The 12,866-nt window shown below is 57.7% G+C and overlaps 2 protein-coding genes across 2 annotated transcripts; both read left to right on the forward strand.

Moving 5' to 3' along the window:
• The first annotated feature begins 3,382 nt into the window (after positions 1-3,382).
• LOC138065972 (adenylate cyclase type 10-like) lies at positions 3,383-6,345 on the forward strand. Its single transcript, XM_068931752.1, has 5 exons — positions 3,383-3,579; positions 3,964-4,071; positions 4,324-4,502; positions 5,119-5,289; positions 6,342-6,345. The coding sequence occupies exons 1-5, from the start codon at positions 3,496-3,498 to the stop codon at positions 6,343-6,345; spliced, it is 546 nt and encodes a 181-aa protein (XP_068787853.1). The 5' UTR covers positions 3,383-3,495.
• Positions 6,346-6,881: 536 nt separating this feature from the next.
• On the forward strand, positions 6,882-11,354 carry LOC138065978 (adenylate cyclase type 10-like). Its single transcript, XM_068931882.1, has 6 exons — positions 6,882-6,894; positions 7,678-7,795; positions 8,010-8,205; positions 8,733-8,921; positions 9,449-9,569; positions 11,326-11,354. Exons 1-6 carry the CDS (start codon positions 6,882-6,884, stop codon positions 11,352-11,354), a joined length of 666 nt encoding a protein of 221 aa, XP_068787983.1.
• The last annotated feature ends 1,512 nt before the right edge of the window (positions 11,355-12,866 follow it).

The following is a 12,866-nucleotide window of genomic DNA, read 5'->3' on the forward strand; positions in this document are numbered from 1 at the left end:
CGGCCTGGCTGCTGCGGCCCATCTTCCAGAGCACGTTGTTGCCCTGGGCTTCCCCTGTGAAGCTGGCACAGGCTGGTGTTGCAGCAGTAGAGGCCTTGGCCTGGCTCAGGCGTGGGCTCCTGCATGCCTTGCTGCTGGGATAGCCTAAGCACAGGCTGGGGAGTTTGGGTGGCTTTGTGAGGCGAAGCAATGCGGACGGGGCAGAAAATTGCAAAGGAGGGGAAGAGACGCTCCCTGGCACTAAGCTCAGCCCTGGTATTGTCTGGAGGCAGCATGAACGGGGGCGGTTATTGTGGAGCAGTGCGGAGAGTGGCGTGGCTGCAGTGTGCCTTGGGTGCAGCCGCGCGGTGGATTTATGCTGCCACGGACCGCAGGGCCCAGCTGCTGTGAGACCTGCTCGGGGGATGAATGCTAAAGGGTGGAAGATGGAGGGCAAGCGGGAGGTCACGGCCTGAATCGTCTCCCTTTTTGAAAATCGCTTTACGCTGCTCTCTTGCTCCGCTCAGCTTCTGTAACGGAGGCTTCCCCTGCCGCAGCCTCCTGGAGCTCCAGCGCGGGGAAGGACCGCAGGGTGTGCACCATCAGACCTGACGTGAACCTGCAGAGCATCGTGCTTCCCTCCACCTTGAAAGGTGAGGGGCCGAGCCCCGCTGCGGCGGCTGGCGGCTGCACGGAGGTTCTTTCCCGGGGCGTGGGCTAGAGAGAGGCTGGGCGTCTGCGTGCTGCAGAGTTACCCCTCTCAGCTCTGGGGCTCTGCTGGGAAGGTGGCTCTGGTCCCGCTGGTTCTTCCCATTTCTCGGGGTGCTGGATGGGAGGCTGGGAATGAGCTTCCCTGCCCTCTAGCTGTGACCTTGCGCAGTGAGCCTGGCAGAAACGTTCCCCAAGGAACATGTGTTTCTCCTTTTCCCGGTCCTTGCTTCCTGTGCTTGCAGGAGGAGCAGAGCCGTGTTGGAGATACGTGCCCTGGGTTGCGACTGCCCAAGGGGTTTGGTCCCTAGGAAAGAAGGCTACAAATGTAGCGTCTGGTGTGGTGAAGCTAAGGCAGCCTCGGCAGCCTCAGGCTTGGGAGAGGGCAAGAGAGAGACCTGTGGCTTGTTTTTGACAGGGATTGCGCTGGCTGAGGTGGACAGCATGAAGCCCTCGGAGCGGATGGTCTTGAAGTGCGCAGCCATCATCGGGCCGACGTTTACCACCGAGCTGCTGTTACGCCTCCTTCCCAGGTGGACCAGGACCAAGATGAACAAGGCGTTGAATGTCCTGGTGAGAGGCAACGTCTTGAAGTGGCTGAATGCTGGGAAGGTGCCAGAAGGCAGCAGTGTTCCCGCCGAGGGGTCCGCCACCTCTCTGGAGGAAGAGAGCGGTAAGTGGTGATAATGCGCCCCCGGGAGCGTGGTAGGCTCCTGCTGCTCCCGGCTGTGTGGCTGGCGGGGCTCGCCAGGGCACGCTGCACTGCCCCCTCCGGTGGTGTGTAATGCCCAGGGCCGGCCTTGCTTCTGCTGCCAGCAGCCTCGGCAGCTGCTTGCGGGGGTGCGGCTGAAGGCTGTGCGTTGGGAGGGAGAGCAGGGCGGGAGCCTGTTGCGCAGGCTGTGCTGGTGTCGGCAAGGCAAACGGGTCCCTTTCACCCTAGCGCTGCGAGGCTCCGAGTGCAGGAGCGCTGGTTTCCTGCCAAGGATCCACGCCAAGGCCTGTCTTTCGTCCCCCGGCTGTGGCCCCAGCTGTGGCTGATGTGAAGGCCCGTTGCCTTTCAGGTGCCCAGAAGCGGTGCTTGGGCGAGACCGAGAAGACGGCGAGGCTGCAGTCTGGCGTCCTGACCTTCTGCGCCCCGCTGCTGCGGGAGGCTGCCTACGAGCTGTGGCCCAAGGGACAGAGGGTGGCCATGCACCGCAAGTGCGCGGCCTTCCTGGAGAGGCAAGCGCACAAGTGCCAGTGCTGCGGCGGAGGGGACTTTGTGGCCTTCCACCGCTTGGCCCTCGGCAGCGCCCAGGAGGCAGAGAGCTGGGACGACCGCGCCAGCGAACGCTACTCGTCCAGCTGGGAGGCCTGGCTGCTCAGACAGGAGGAGCTGAAGAGGGATGAGCTCCGTGCCACTCCGGGTATGCTAGCTGCCGTGCTTTGGAGCCTGGGCCCTCCACACTGTGCTTGCGCAATTAATGGAAGCGCTCCTCTGTCTCAAGCGCCGTCCGCAGAAGCGTTTTGCTGGAGCCTAGGGATGCTGTCAGCGCAGGGGAGAGGCTTCCCTAAGACTAGCTTAGTCCTCCACTGAGGCCAGCTGCACCAGCAGAGCCATGCTGTGGGCACAGCGTAGAGCCTCTCTGCCCCGGAACGCCCTCCTGCATTTCCCCGGAATGACCGGAGAGCAGCCCATGTCCTTGCAGTGACAAGAGCCTTGCGGTGCACCCCCCGGCCCCGCAGGCTGAGGCGCCTTTCCTGGTGGGTGTGCTACGCTTGCCCAAAACATAACAGCCCTGCCGGGAAGGCAGCTCTCGGGGGAAGGGGCCAGGAAGAGAGCTGCCGTCGGTCCCTTTGACTCTGCTCTCCTCCCCTTTCTGATCGAGCGTGGCAAGATGCAGCTCTTCCCGCGTGTGAGGTGAGGAAGCGTTTAACTCGTGCTTTGTTTCCAGGTACTGCAAAAGCTCTGCAGAAAGAGAAGAGCTTCCTGGAGGAGACTTTTCGGTGAGGAGAGGAGGTTTTGGTTATGTTGGGAAGTCAGCGGGCCCAGGGTCTGCAGAGGGGGCAAGTGGAGTTTGCAGTTGTGCCTGCTGGCTGTGACTCTAGCTCAGGAAAGAGCTGGCCTGCAGGGTGGGAGCTGGGATGGGGTGGCCCTGGAGATGAGCCTCTTGGAGGAAGCCAGTGGGATCAGGGTGACCCAGTGGGGGCAGGGTGGAGCCAGCCCTGCCTTCCTAGCTGTGGGAGAGCAAAGTTGCGAGGTGTGCAGGGGCAAAGCAGCCAGCGGGAGCAGGGGGGCTGCTGGAAGGTGACAGAAAGACCTGCTTGACTTTCTCCCTGGGGCAAAGAGCAGCGTTGCTCCAGCGCAGGGTCAGCAAAGGCACCAACAGCATCGCGTCCTCGTGGATCTTGTTACCGCTAAAGCCAAAGGAAGAGTTTGCTAGGGCTTGAAAGGGGCGATGTTGCTCCTCGTCCCCGTTTTGCCCTGCCTGGCCCCGCTCGCCTTGGGCTCCGGGGCTCCGGAGCGCGAGAAGACTGCTCAGCGCGCGCGGGTTGACGTCGCTGCAGTGGAAGATGTGCACAGGGCCTTGCTTGTGCTGCGCTAGAATATGCTGTTGGTCTAGGCAGACGGAGCGGTATAGGTGATGCTAGCGTGTGTCGTCTTTCTGCGTGATCTTGTCTCTGAGTAGAGCGGCAGAGCAGTTTCTGGCCAGGACGGAACGCGTACCTACGGTGCCCAGCAAGACCAAAGGGACGCCCGGTGCCGCGTGTGCCTGTGAATGCAGGGCCATTGTGGATTTGGTGCTTGTGCCGCTGGCTCACCACCACATGGCAATGGGCAACGATGCCAGAGCCCTTTATTACCTGCTGGAGTGCGCGGCTGCCTACTTGCACGTCTCCGACAACTACCTGGTGAGTCGCCCTGCTTGCCGGAGCCCACTGCACAAGGAGGCCTCTCAGTTGCCTTGTCCTGGGCAAGCCGATTTTGCCATTGCACTAGGACGTGCCTCTGTGGGGACTTGGGGCTGAACCGCTGGCGTCAGAGCCGGCCTTCTCCCCCTGTTTGCCTCTCCTGGGGCAAGGGAGGCAGGGCAGAGAAGCAGGACCTTTGCACAAGGCGCACGCGCCAGGAGGTGGTGCGAAGGAGCACTCGTGCCCGTGGGCTGTGTTAGGGTGGGCATCGCCAGGGGCAGATGTGTGCCCTCCTCAGAGAGCTGCTGGAGGCAACTGGGAACGATGGGGCTGGATGCAGGCTCTGCACCGACGCTCACCTGCTCTCTGTGTGCTTGTTCCAAGGCCTTTATGAACCTGAAGAAAGCAGAGGTTGTGAGGAGCTCAGCGGCTGAGAAAGCCGATGTGCTTCCCTGCTTTGAAGAAGCCACCTTCCTGAGCCTGAAAGGGGAGGTAAAGTGCCAGGGAGGTTCTGAGGGCTCTCCTGGTGGGTGGAGTTGGACGCTTTTGTGGGGGGTGGCGGCGGCGGCGATAGGCCTGGCGTTTTGAGGCACGGCCGCTACCAGCGGCCTTTCCTGTGAGCGCTTCAGCCTCCGGCCAAAAGCGGTCGAGGCCCTCGGCCTTGGTTCAGGCAGAGCCTGGAAATGTGGTGCGTGCTCAGTCGGAGCCCTTTGGGACTGTCTGAAGAAGCCTTCTCCTGTGCAGGTCTGCTACAACATGGGCTGCATGGACCTGGCAAAGAAGACGCTCAGCAAGGCATTGAGCCTGCTGAAGAGAAAATTCCCCCTCACCTCAGCTGGCGTCGTCTTCCAGTTTCTGCTGGAGAAGTCAGAGCGTGCCTCCCACAGGAAGAACAGAGAGTCCTCCCTTCATCAAGAGGCAGGGTAAGAAGCCGAAGGGAAAGAGGAGGGAAGGAAGAGGCGTTTCCTGCGTGGTCCCGGGCACCTAGGCCCACACCTGCCTAGGCTTAAGCCCAGACTTTCCCTGAGCATAGGCGTTAGCACGGGGAAAGCTGCTGAGGGACCTGGAGGCTCCTGGGTGGGGGAGCGGGCACGTGTTGGCTTGTGGGGGGGGGGGTGGTGGGGGTGAGAGCAGAGAGATGTTCCCAGGGAGCACAGGCTGCAGAGGGGAAGGGAGCCGGCAGGGAGGAGCAGGACGTGGGCAGGGAGGGGTAAGTGGAGGGGAGGTGTGAGAACGAGGAAGCTCAGGGGTTGCAGCCAGGTGCAAGGCTGCCGTAGAACAAGCCTTTTCCTCGCGGTGCCCAGCTTTGCTTCGCCCTCCCTGGGCTGTAGTGCCAACCCGTTCCTGCTAGCAGCCATCTTTCCCTGGGGGTGCTTCTTGGCTCTGCCGCTTCCATGCCTGCAGCCCGGCCTGCATCAGCTGCCGCCCTGCTGGGAGCAGGTGCAGCTGCCTCCTCTGTCGCCCTGCTTCCCCTGGCCCTGCCTGACCTGGCACTGTGTAGCTAGTGGCTGTGGCCCAGCAGTTTCTCTTGTGTGGCAGGAGGGAGAGGCTGCCCTGGCTGTTCCGGCAGAGCCACTGCCTTTCCTTGCTGCGGCAGCTCTTCAGCCTGGAGGGCACTTCCAGCGGCCGGAGGCTCTCGCGCCTGGCAGCGCTCATGAAGGTCAACACGGCCGAGGAGTCTGAGGATGCGAGTCACGTGAGTGCCTCCTCTCTGCGGCAGCAGACGCGTTTCTGACATAGCTCCTTTCCCCGGCCCGCCTAGAGTACCAGCAGGGTCTGCCCGGGGCGGCAAGAAGAGGCCAAACGCGACGGAGTGGTACCCGTCCCTGAACTTTGCTTTACAAACTTCCAGCAGACGTGCGTTGCTGCTCTTCTTGGTAGTCGCTCTCATGGCGTTTGTTTCGCCGTTGTAAGTGTTGGGCTGGTTGTGGCTTGAAGGCAGCACCCCGCTGGGGCCCTCGTCTCACCGCGGCTGCAGTTAGCAGCGGCAGTCCTAAGAACCGTTTGTCGTAGGGGTGAGAGCCCTGAGAGCAGAAGAGAAGAGAGCACCTGGCCGTTGGGTTTATGCCCTGAGCCGTCTAGGCCAGAGAGTCACCCTGGCGACATTCAGTCTTGTACAGTCTCCTGTCTGGACCGTTTTAGATCCTGTTGTCCTACATGGAATATGCGCGGTGCTGCCAGGACCTGGGCTGCCAGGAAGAGTGGCTGCAGTACGGGCGGGCGGCCATCCAGCTTAGCTCTGACGACGAGCTCTTTGGAGGAGGGGTATTAAAGGCCGCCAAATTTGCCCAGGCCCTGAGCCACCTGAACCTCAGCCTGGGGAATCTGCCCCTCTCTATCGACGTAGGTACGTACTGCCCCCGCTGCCTGCGAGAAGGCATCTCCGCCAAGGGAGCCTGTGCGAGCCTGCTGGTTTTCTTGGCAGGCTATCGCGCCAAGAGCCTGTGCATGGAGCTGGAGAGGCCCGACCTGGACTGCGAGGTCCTCGCCACGCTCTTTGCGGCGCTCTTTCTGCAGATGAGGTAATGCTGCTGCGGGACAGACTGCTGGTTGCGCAGGGTCAGGGGGCCACCTGAGATCCTTCTTGTGTCATTCTCTGCGCGCAGCAAAGAGGGCTGCTTGGTTTCTTATTGGATACTCGCTGGCCGTATGGACGCTGGTAAATTAAACAATGCCAAGGGCCGTGGCTGGCTGTTTGGGAGCGTGAGTGTGTGCTGTGAAACTGCTGGAACAGTTGCTGGCTCGGTTCTGGCCCTTGCCAGGTAGCGCTTGCCCCAGGCAATTCCCAGGCCTGGTTTAGGAGCGAGCCTAGCGCAGGGAGGCGCTCGTTGTGTTTGGGGCGCTAGCCACGTTTGGTTGGGTGGACGCGGGCCTTTCCATGCCACGCGGCACCGGTGCCCGAGACGGCAGTCGTCCAGGGGGAGGTCTCGAGAGGAGCAGTTTCTGAAGCAAACGCGTTGTCTGGGCGAGCGCGGAGGGCAGTGGGGAGCTGTGCGTGCTCTTTGGCCTGCTTTTCCTGACAAAGACTTGGATGGAAAGGGGAGTAGCTCTGCTCCTGGGCCAATGGGAAAGCACTGGCTGCATGGGAAGGATGCCTGAGTTTTGCTCCGGGCCTTGCCGTTTGGGCCGGGGTCACTGCAGCCTTTCTCCGGAGACTTGTTGCCAAAAGATGAACAACTGTCTGCTGGAGAAACTCTGATGGCCTTGCCAGAAAGAGCAGCGCAGGGAGAGCGGGATGATGGGAAGGGGAGCGGGCAGCGTCCGGAGGTGGTGACTGGGCTCCCACCCCACGGAGAGGCTCCATGGCGGCTCGCTGTGCTCCTCCGCAGGTACCCAGAATGTGAGGAAGTGCTGCGCAGGCTCGAGAAGCAGGTGGCTGCAGAGCACAGCATCATTGGGCAGGCATACTTCTTCTCCTGCTGCTTAGACCTGTTGCTTTACGCTGGTAAGTGCTCAGTGAGGAGGGCCCCAGAGAGCCAGGAGGCTTGCAAAGATGCTTTTTCTCCTGCTACAACACGGGCGCCAGAGCCTCCAGCCATGCTTTCACTTCCTGGGCCGAGTCCTGGGCTATTTGGCTCTGGGTGTGTCTTTGTCTGTCTTTCCTGCCTGCCCTGTCTTTGTTTGCATGTTCTACACGTGATCCCAGAGTGATTTCAAAATGCTTGCAATTTCCCTCTTTGCTTCCCGCGTTTTGAGATTCCCCTTTCTGAAACCTCTTCCCAGGCTCGCTCTGCTCTGGCTCCTGGGGAAGCGGGCGGGCATAGCAGTGCTGGGATGTGCCTGACCAGGAGGCATCTAACAGCCTACGCTCCGGAGTGGCTGTCGCTTGCTGGTCAATGGCAGCGTGTCTCTGCCAGCGCTCGAAAGCTGCTGAAGAAAAGGGAATAGCTATCTGTGTGGCGCTTGACTAGCCCTGAGGAGCTAGGCTAGAACTCCAGCCCCTGCCTTGTTCCTGTTTGGTTTTTGCTTGCTCTCTGAGTGGTTTACCTGCCCAGAAATTCTCCAGCTGTGCTTCAGCTTTGTCCTGCTACGAATGCCCGAGGGAAAACAAGGCAGCGGAGGGCGGCACTGCTTCTCTGCGATGCATTTGTATTACAGGCTGGGAGTACAAGTCATTTGAAGAGTGCAGGAGCTTCGTTGAGCGGAACGAAGCAAACCGCATCCTCAGCTCGCACAACAGCATCCTGCTTGGACTGTATTCGTCCCTGGCTCTTTGGTAAGTTACAGAGGTGCTTAGACTGGCGACAGGCCCAGGCAGTGGTTCTGGCAGGGGAGGTGGGAGCTCTGGGCCTGTCGTGTCCCCCGTGCCCTGTCCAACAAGGCGGCCGTCGCTGGGGTGTAGAGTACTTGATCAAGTACTCTACAAAACGTGTGTGTGTGTGTGTGTGTGTGTGTGTGTGTGTGTGTGTGTTTCTCTCTGGATGGTGTAGGTTTGGAAGGCTTGGGCAGTGGGCCGACTTCCAGAAGCCCTTTGAAAAGGCCAAGAGGCTGCTGAAGAGAGCTGACGCCTCCGTTTTGGCCACCCAAGCATGCAGCCGGCTCCTGGAGTGCTACACGCTGGTGCTGCGGAACGACCTTGAGCGCAGCTCGGCGAGGGCCCGGGAGAGCCGCAGCAGGGCTCTAAGGGTGAGGGAAGAGGAGGAAGGGGGTGTGCGTGCTGTGAGGGGACTCTAGGGAAAGCTGTGTTGCGAGCAGCAGTGGATTGGCAAGGCCGGGGCGAAGGAGCCGTGCTGGGATGGAGCCAGGCTAGAGGTGGAGTGTAGTAGTGGGTTAGAGAGGAACATGGCAAGAGGCTGCTCCCCCATGGGGCGGCAGCAAGAGGTGGTAGAGAAGGCAGTGAGGTGACGGGGGTCTTCCCGGGCACGTGAGGATTCCCTTGTGGGAGTGGGAATGGGAATGGGAATGGCCTGCAAGACAGGAGAAGAGACTTGCACAGCCATGAGCTAGCTAGTGAGCCCTGCTGAAATGCCTGCTGCATGTGAGGGCTTATGGCTCGGGAGAGACTTGTGTGGTATCTCAGCCTTGCTAGCTGCGTGCTCCTTGTGCCTTTGCGGCTGCTTTCCCCTTTGGGGAACAGGTGCAGTCCTCAGTGCCAAGCCATCGCCCAGCTCGATGACTTCTGCTGACGTGCCTCTCCATTGTTCTCTCGGTAGCTTGCGGAAGAGGTTTTTGCTCGGTGCTCTACAAGCCCCGTCTTCTACCCCAGAGCCTACCATCTGAAAGCGTACGTTTTCTGCATGCTGGGTAACAAAGACCAGAGCCTGTGGTGCCTCAGGCAGGGCCTCCAAGCCTGTGAAGTGAACGGCAACCTCCTGGAGAAGACTTGGCTGGAGATGAGCGCTGTAAGTGGATCCTCTTTGCCTCTGAGTTGCTCCCTGGGCAGAGGCTTGGCATGCCCTAGGAGAGGGTGGCGCGGACCGTACTCCGGCAGGTCCACGTAGGGAAAGCCCCCAGCGAGCTTCAGGAGCGTGTGCTGAAAGTCCTTGGCGAGCTGGTAGGGGCTGCTAGCCCTCCTCAGCAGGAGGGCAGTGGCAGCTGCGATGCCCTTCCCTCAGGAGGGGCTGGAAGGACACGCGAGGGAGCAGCACGCGCTGCAGCACGCCGCTCCTTCCCAGCATCTCTGCTGGGCTGAGGAGCGGTGGAGTGGAATCTCTGCCTCTCCCTTGAGCCAGCTCTGGGAGCCAGCCTGAACCTGTGAGGAGGCTTCCTTTGCGTTCCCTCTCCTTGCCCTCCCTGATAGGCTTTTGCAGCACGGCAGATTGGGTGATGGGTGGAAGAAGCTACTGCGAGAGGCCTCGCTTGCCTTCCCGGACCGCTCGGGGGACCTCCCGTTCTTCGCGGCTCTCACTTGGGCTTTTGTTTTCCTCAGGAGCGGTGGTTCACTGGCAAGGGCCCCGTGGGAGACTTGTGGCTGGAGACAGCGCCACGTTTTCCCCAGCTGAAGCAAGCAAAGCCTGAAGTCTGTAGCTCCAGGTACCTGCTGAAGCTGCCAGCACGGCCGAGCGAGGATGCTCTTCCAGGGATTAAATAAAGAAACACTGCCATCATCTCAGCGTTCTGTATGGCATAGTCACAGAGCACAGCAAGAGGACGCTGAAGGCGTGCCATGAGAGTCTCTGGCGTGTGGTTTATTGGGAAAGCTAGGCTGCGGGGAAGCCACCACCCCCGTTGTTAGTGCTCACAAGAGTCGAGGGCTGTAAAGCAGCGCAAGAAATTCTCTCCCCCTCGCCCTAGTGCAGGTCCCTGTGGCGCTGTGTAAGCACTCGAGCCGGCTGCAGGAGGAGCTTGGCCCTGGTGTAGGGCCAAGTGGTTGCTGAGGTGGGGAGGGTGGGAGGGTGTTTTTCTGCAAGCGGGACTGGTTTGAAGTGTTCCCCAGTCAGAAAAGTCAACAGCACTAGCGGCCTCATCCTGTTCCCCTCTCTGGTTGATGCGGATGAAAGCTCCTTAGTGGAGAATGGATGTACGTGTGTCCATATAGAAGTAGCCAAGAGGGATGCCCCTGTGGGCAAGGGCGCTGCTTGTGCTGGGGTCCCCCCAGCTCCCAGCTGAGCTTGCCTTGGGGAGCAGCCAGCCCTTGCTGCTCACTGACAAGAGAGACCATTGGCCTAGGCGTCCTCACGCTGCTGCGCGCTCTTCCTGAGGAGGCAGAGCAAGCCTGCTCGGTCGGCCTGCATCATCAGTCTCCCATACGGGTGACCGCTTTGCCTGCCTCGTGGGAAGGAGGAAGGAGGAAGCGTGTGAGCTGGGCTGGCAAGCAGCGTTCCGAACCTGGGCCTGGCTCGGTGTGTGTGCCTGGCTGTCGCCAGCAGGTTGCAGTTGGGTGTGCTAGGTGCAAGTGACTTGTGCTTGCTTGGGAGACTTTTGTGGGCCCCGAGGCAGCAGGGGGAGCCTTCTGGAGGCAAGAAGAGAGACCATCTTGGTAGCCTGTCTCTGAGTGCTGAGGCAGCAGGAAAGAAGGCAGGCTGGTTTCTGCTGTCAAGTGCTCTGCTGTTTGAGGTCAGCAGCGCAAGGGCACAGGCTCGTCTAAAGCACCTGGTCCCCCAGGCCTGGGAGGGGCTGGTGCTCCCTCGCCTGGTCATTGCCTGAGGGAGAGGCACTGACAGTGCCAGAGGGACACTGGAGGCTGCCTGGGCAAGCAGCCGCTGAGTGTCACCGTGTGCCAGGCATGCCAACTCGTGCAGCTGCTCCTCTGCGCGACTGGGGAGAAGGGCAGCTTTGGCGTGCACGGAGCGTGGCCTTGGCTGCTAGCCCTCGTCCCCCGTAGAGCCCGGCTCTCCTCAGTGCTGCTGCTTTGGTGGCAGGGAGAGTTGTGTGGCTCGGGGCAGCGGCTAAGGTGGACGGGGAGCTGCCTTTGCCTAGCCGGAGGCAGGTGCCCTGCGTGAGCCAGGGTGCCCAGCGTGGCTCTGTTTCCCTGGGGCATGCAAGGTTTACAACAGCGTTCTCCCTCGGAGCAGGGACCTGGAGCTGCCTCCTGCTGCAGCTTTTTACTTTGCCTTGCCCTCTTGCCCTTTACAACTACATTAAGTCATCCTTATTCTTATTGGTTCTGTTAGGTCTCATCTTCGTTTAAAGTCACAGTATCCTCTTTTTCTACTATGCATGCTCTATGGGGAAGGGGCTTTGATCAGCAAGGGGCTTCCCTGCATATGGGTAAGGTTTTATTATGCTAATTGGGATAGTTCACCTGTAGTTGAAGTAGTTCTCTCCTGTTTATTAACTCTTTTTGTTCTGTTTGGACTTATTTAGGTACTTCCTTGTCTGATTATTTTCCTTAGTGTGTTGTTTTGCTCCTTCCTTCAAGGCCTTGTTTTGTTAACTACCTGTGAAAGACTGAATAATGCCCTAATCTCTTTTTTCCCATACCTCCAACAGCATGGCATGTGGTAATTCCTGAACCATGCCCAGGGATCATTTTAGAAAGTTAGTTTTCCCAGGTCAAAAGGCTAAGGACCGTTATAAAATGAAAGAAATTAGACAAGGAACTTGCAGGGCATATGCACATTTCCTGGAACTGTTTAAACTGCTAGTAAAAACATAGACAAAGACATCTCAGGATATGATCTGTCCAAGACACACTCTACTGTGGATAAAAAGTGTAGGGTGTTTCTTGAATCAAGATTCAAACAAGCCTTATGCCTTTGTCCACTCCCTTTCTGAAGGGAAGCAACTACAGCCTTTCACAGATGGGCCAACTAGGGCTCATTCCTTTAAAAAAAAAAAAGTTAAATAGCATGTTTCATGATGTAAAATTCACTTACAAAGTCATTTTGCCGAAAGTGGCAAAAGCATATATTTCAGCATTATACCAAAGCCTCCAAACTATTTGGTGATGTGCTACTGTTCATAAACAAATCGTTAAACCAGAAAGAGAGAGAATTATTTGTAGGTGATGTGATTTCTATCATCCATCTTAAATACTGTTAAATTATGCAAGAGACACATTCTTAGTGACAGGGATTGCAATTCTGTATCCCCATTCCAATTGCGCATAATCTACCAGATTAATGAAGTACGTTGTTTCCTGTATGTCTCTCTAGGCCAGTGAATCTTCAGTTTCTTTCTGAATAGAAATATGATTTAAGTAACAGAGGTAGACAGTGTCCTTTTACAGCAGAACTGAGTAGCCTCAAGGTTAATGTTTTTTGAAAAGGAGTGGGAAATAAAGATCTGAACTTCCAACTTTCAAGAAGAATCATGAACTGAACCTTATCTTCCAAGTCTCAATCAACATTTTGACATCCAGACATCTGCATAAATCTGGAGATTGCTGCACATTTTCTGAGTGTGTATCTCAGGCATGTTTGAGAATGTCAGTTAAATCAGCTGCCTCAAGGGCCTCCGTCAACGGAAAACTATTTAACTATTTTCTCAGTCCCGATTTGATTTAGGCATAAGTATCGCAACACTTCATACGACCAGGGCAGAAGACGACCTTGACAAGGCTAGGAGCACGTGCCTAAATGCCTGTAGTGTTTTACATTTAAAAATTAACATTCACCAGGCAAAGTCAGCACTTTAATGAGGACTTTCAAGATCACAATTTTACGTTTAAGAATTTAGATTCCATCTACACCCTGCTTAAGGCCAGTGAATCCTTTATTGGATCTTTATTCCTCATGTCTCTATACTTCATATCTTCTTTAAAGTAAGGATAATGTCCATTTCTTTCTTCCTCCTTGTATTATTTAAAACTATGCGTTGTTTGTTATTATGTAAATTTACTATAACAAGTAGCTAGAGCCTCATCTAAGATTCTTCTCTGTTGTAGTATTACTATTGCTAATGGT

This window comes from Struthio camelus, chromosome 1 (genome assembly GCF_040807025.1).
Source record: "Struthio camelus isolate bStrCam1 chromosome 1, bStrCam1.hap1, whole genome shotgun sequence".
Lineage (NCBI taxonomy): Eukaryota > Metazoa > Chordata > Aves > Struthioniformes > Struthionidae > Struthio > Struthio camelus.

What these genes read in the sequence shown, in the direction of transcription:
- LOC138065972 (XM_068931752.1), top strand. Translation starts at nt 3,496, where the DNA reads ATGGCAATGGGCAACGATGCCAGAGCCCTTTATTACCTGCTGGAGTGC. An exon ending in ACGTCTCCGACAACTACCTG is followed by an intron (nt 3,580 to 3,963) that starts GTGAGTCGCCCT and finishes GCTTGTTCCAAG; the next exon opens with GCCTTTATGAACCTGAAGAA. An exon ending in TCCTGAGCCTGAAAGGGGAG is followed by an intron (nt 4,072 to 4,323) that starts GTAAAGTGCCAG and finishes TCTCCTGTGCAG; the next exon opens with GTCTGCTACAACATGGGCTG.
- LOC138065978 (XM_068931882.1), top strand. An exon ending in TATTCGTCCCTGGCTCTTTG is followed by an intron (nt 7,796 to 8,009) that starts GTAAGTTACAGA and finishes TGGATGGTGTAG; the next exon opens with GTTTGGAAGGCTTGGGCAGT. An exon ending in CTTGGCTGGAGATGAGCGCT is followed by an intron (nt 8,922 to 9,448) that starts GTAAGTGGATCC and finishes TGTTTTCCTCAG; the next exon opens with GAGCGGTGGTTCACTGGCAA.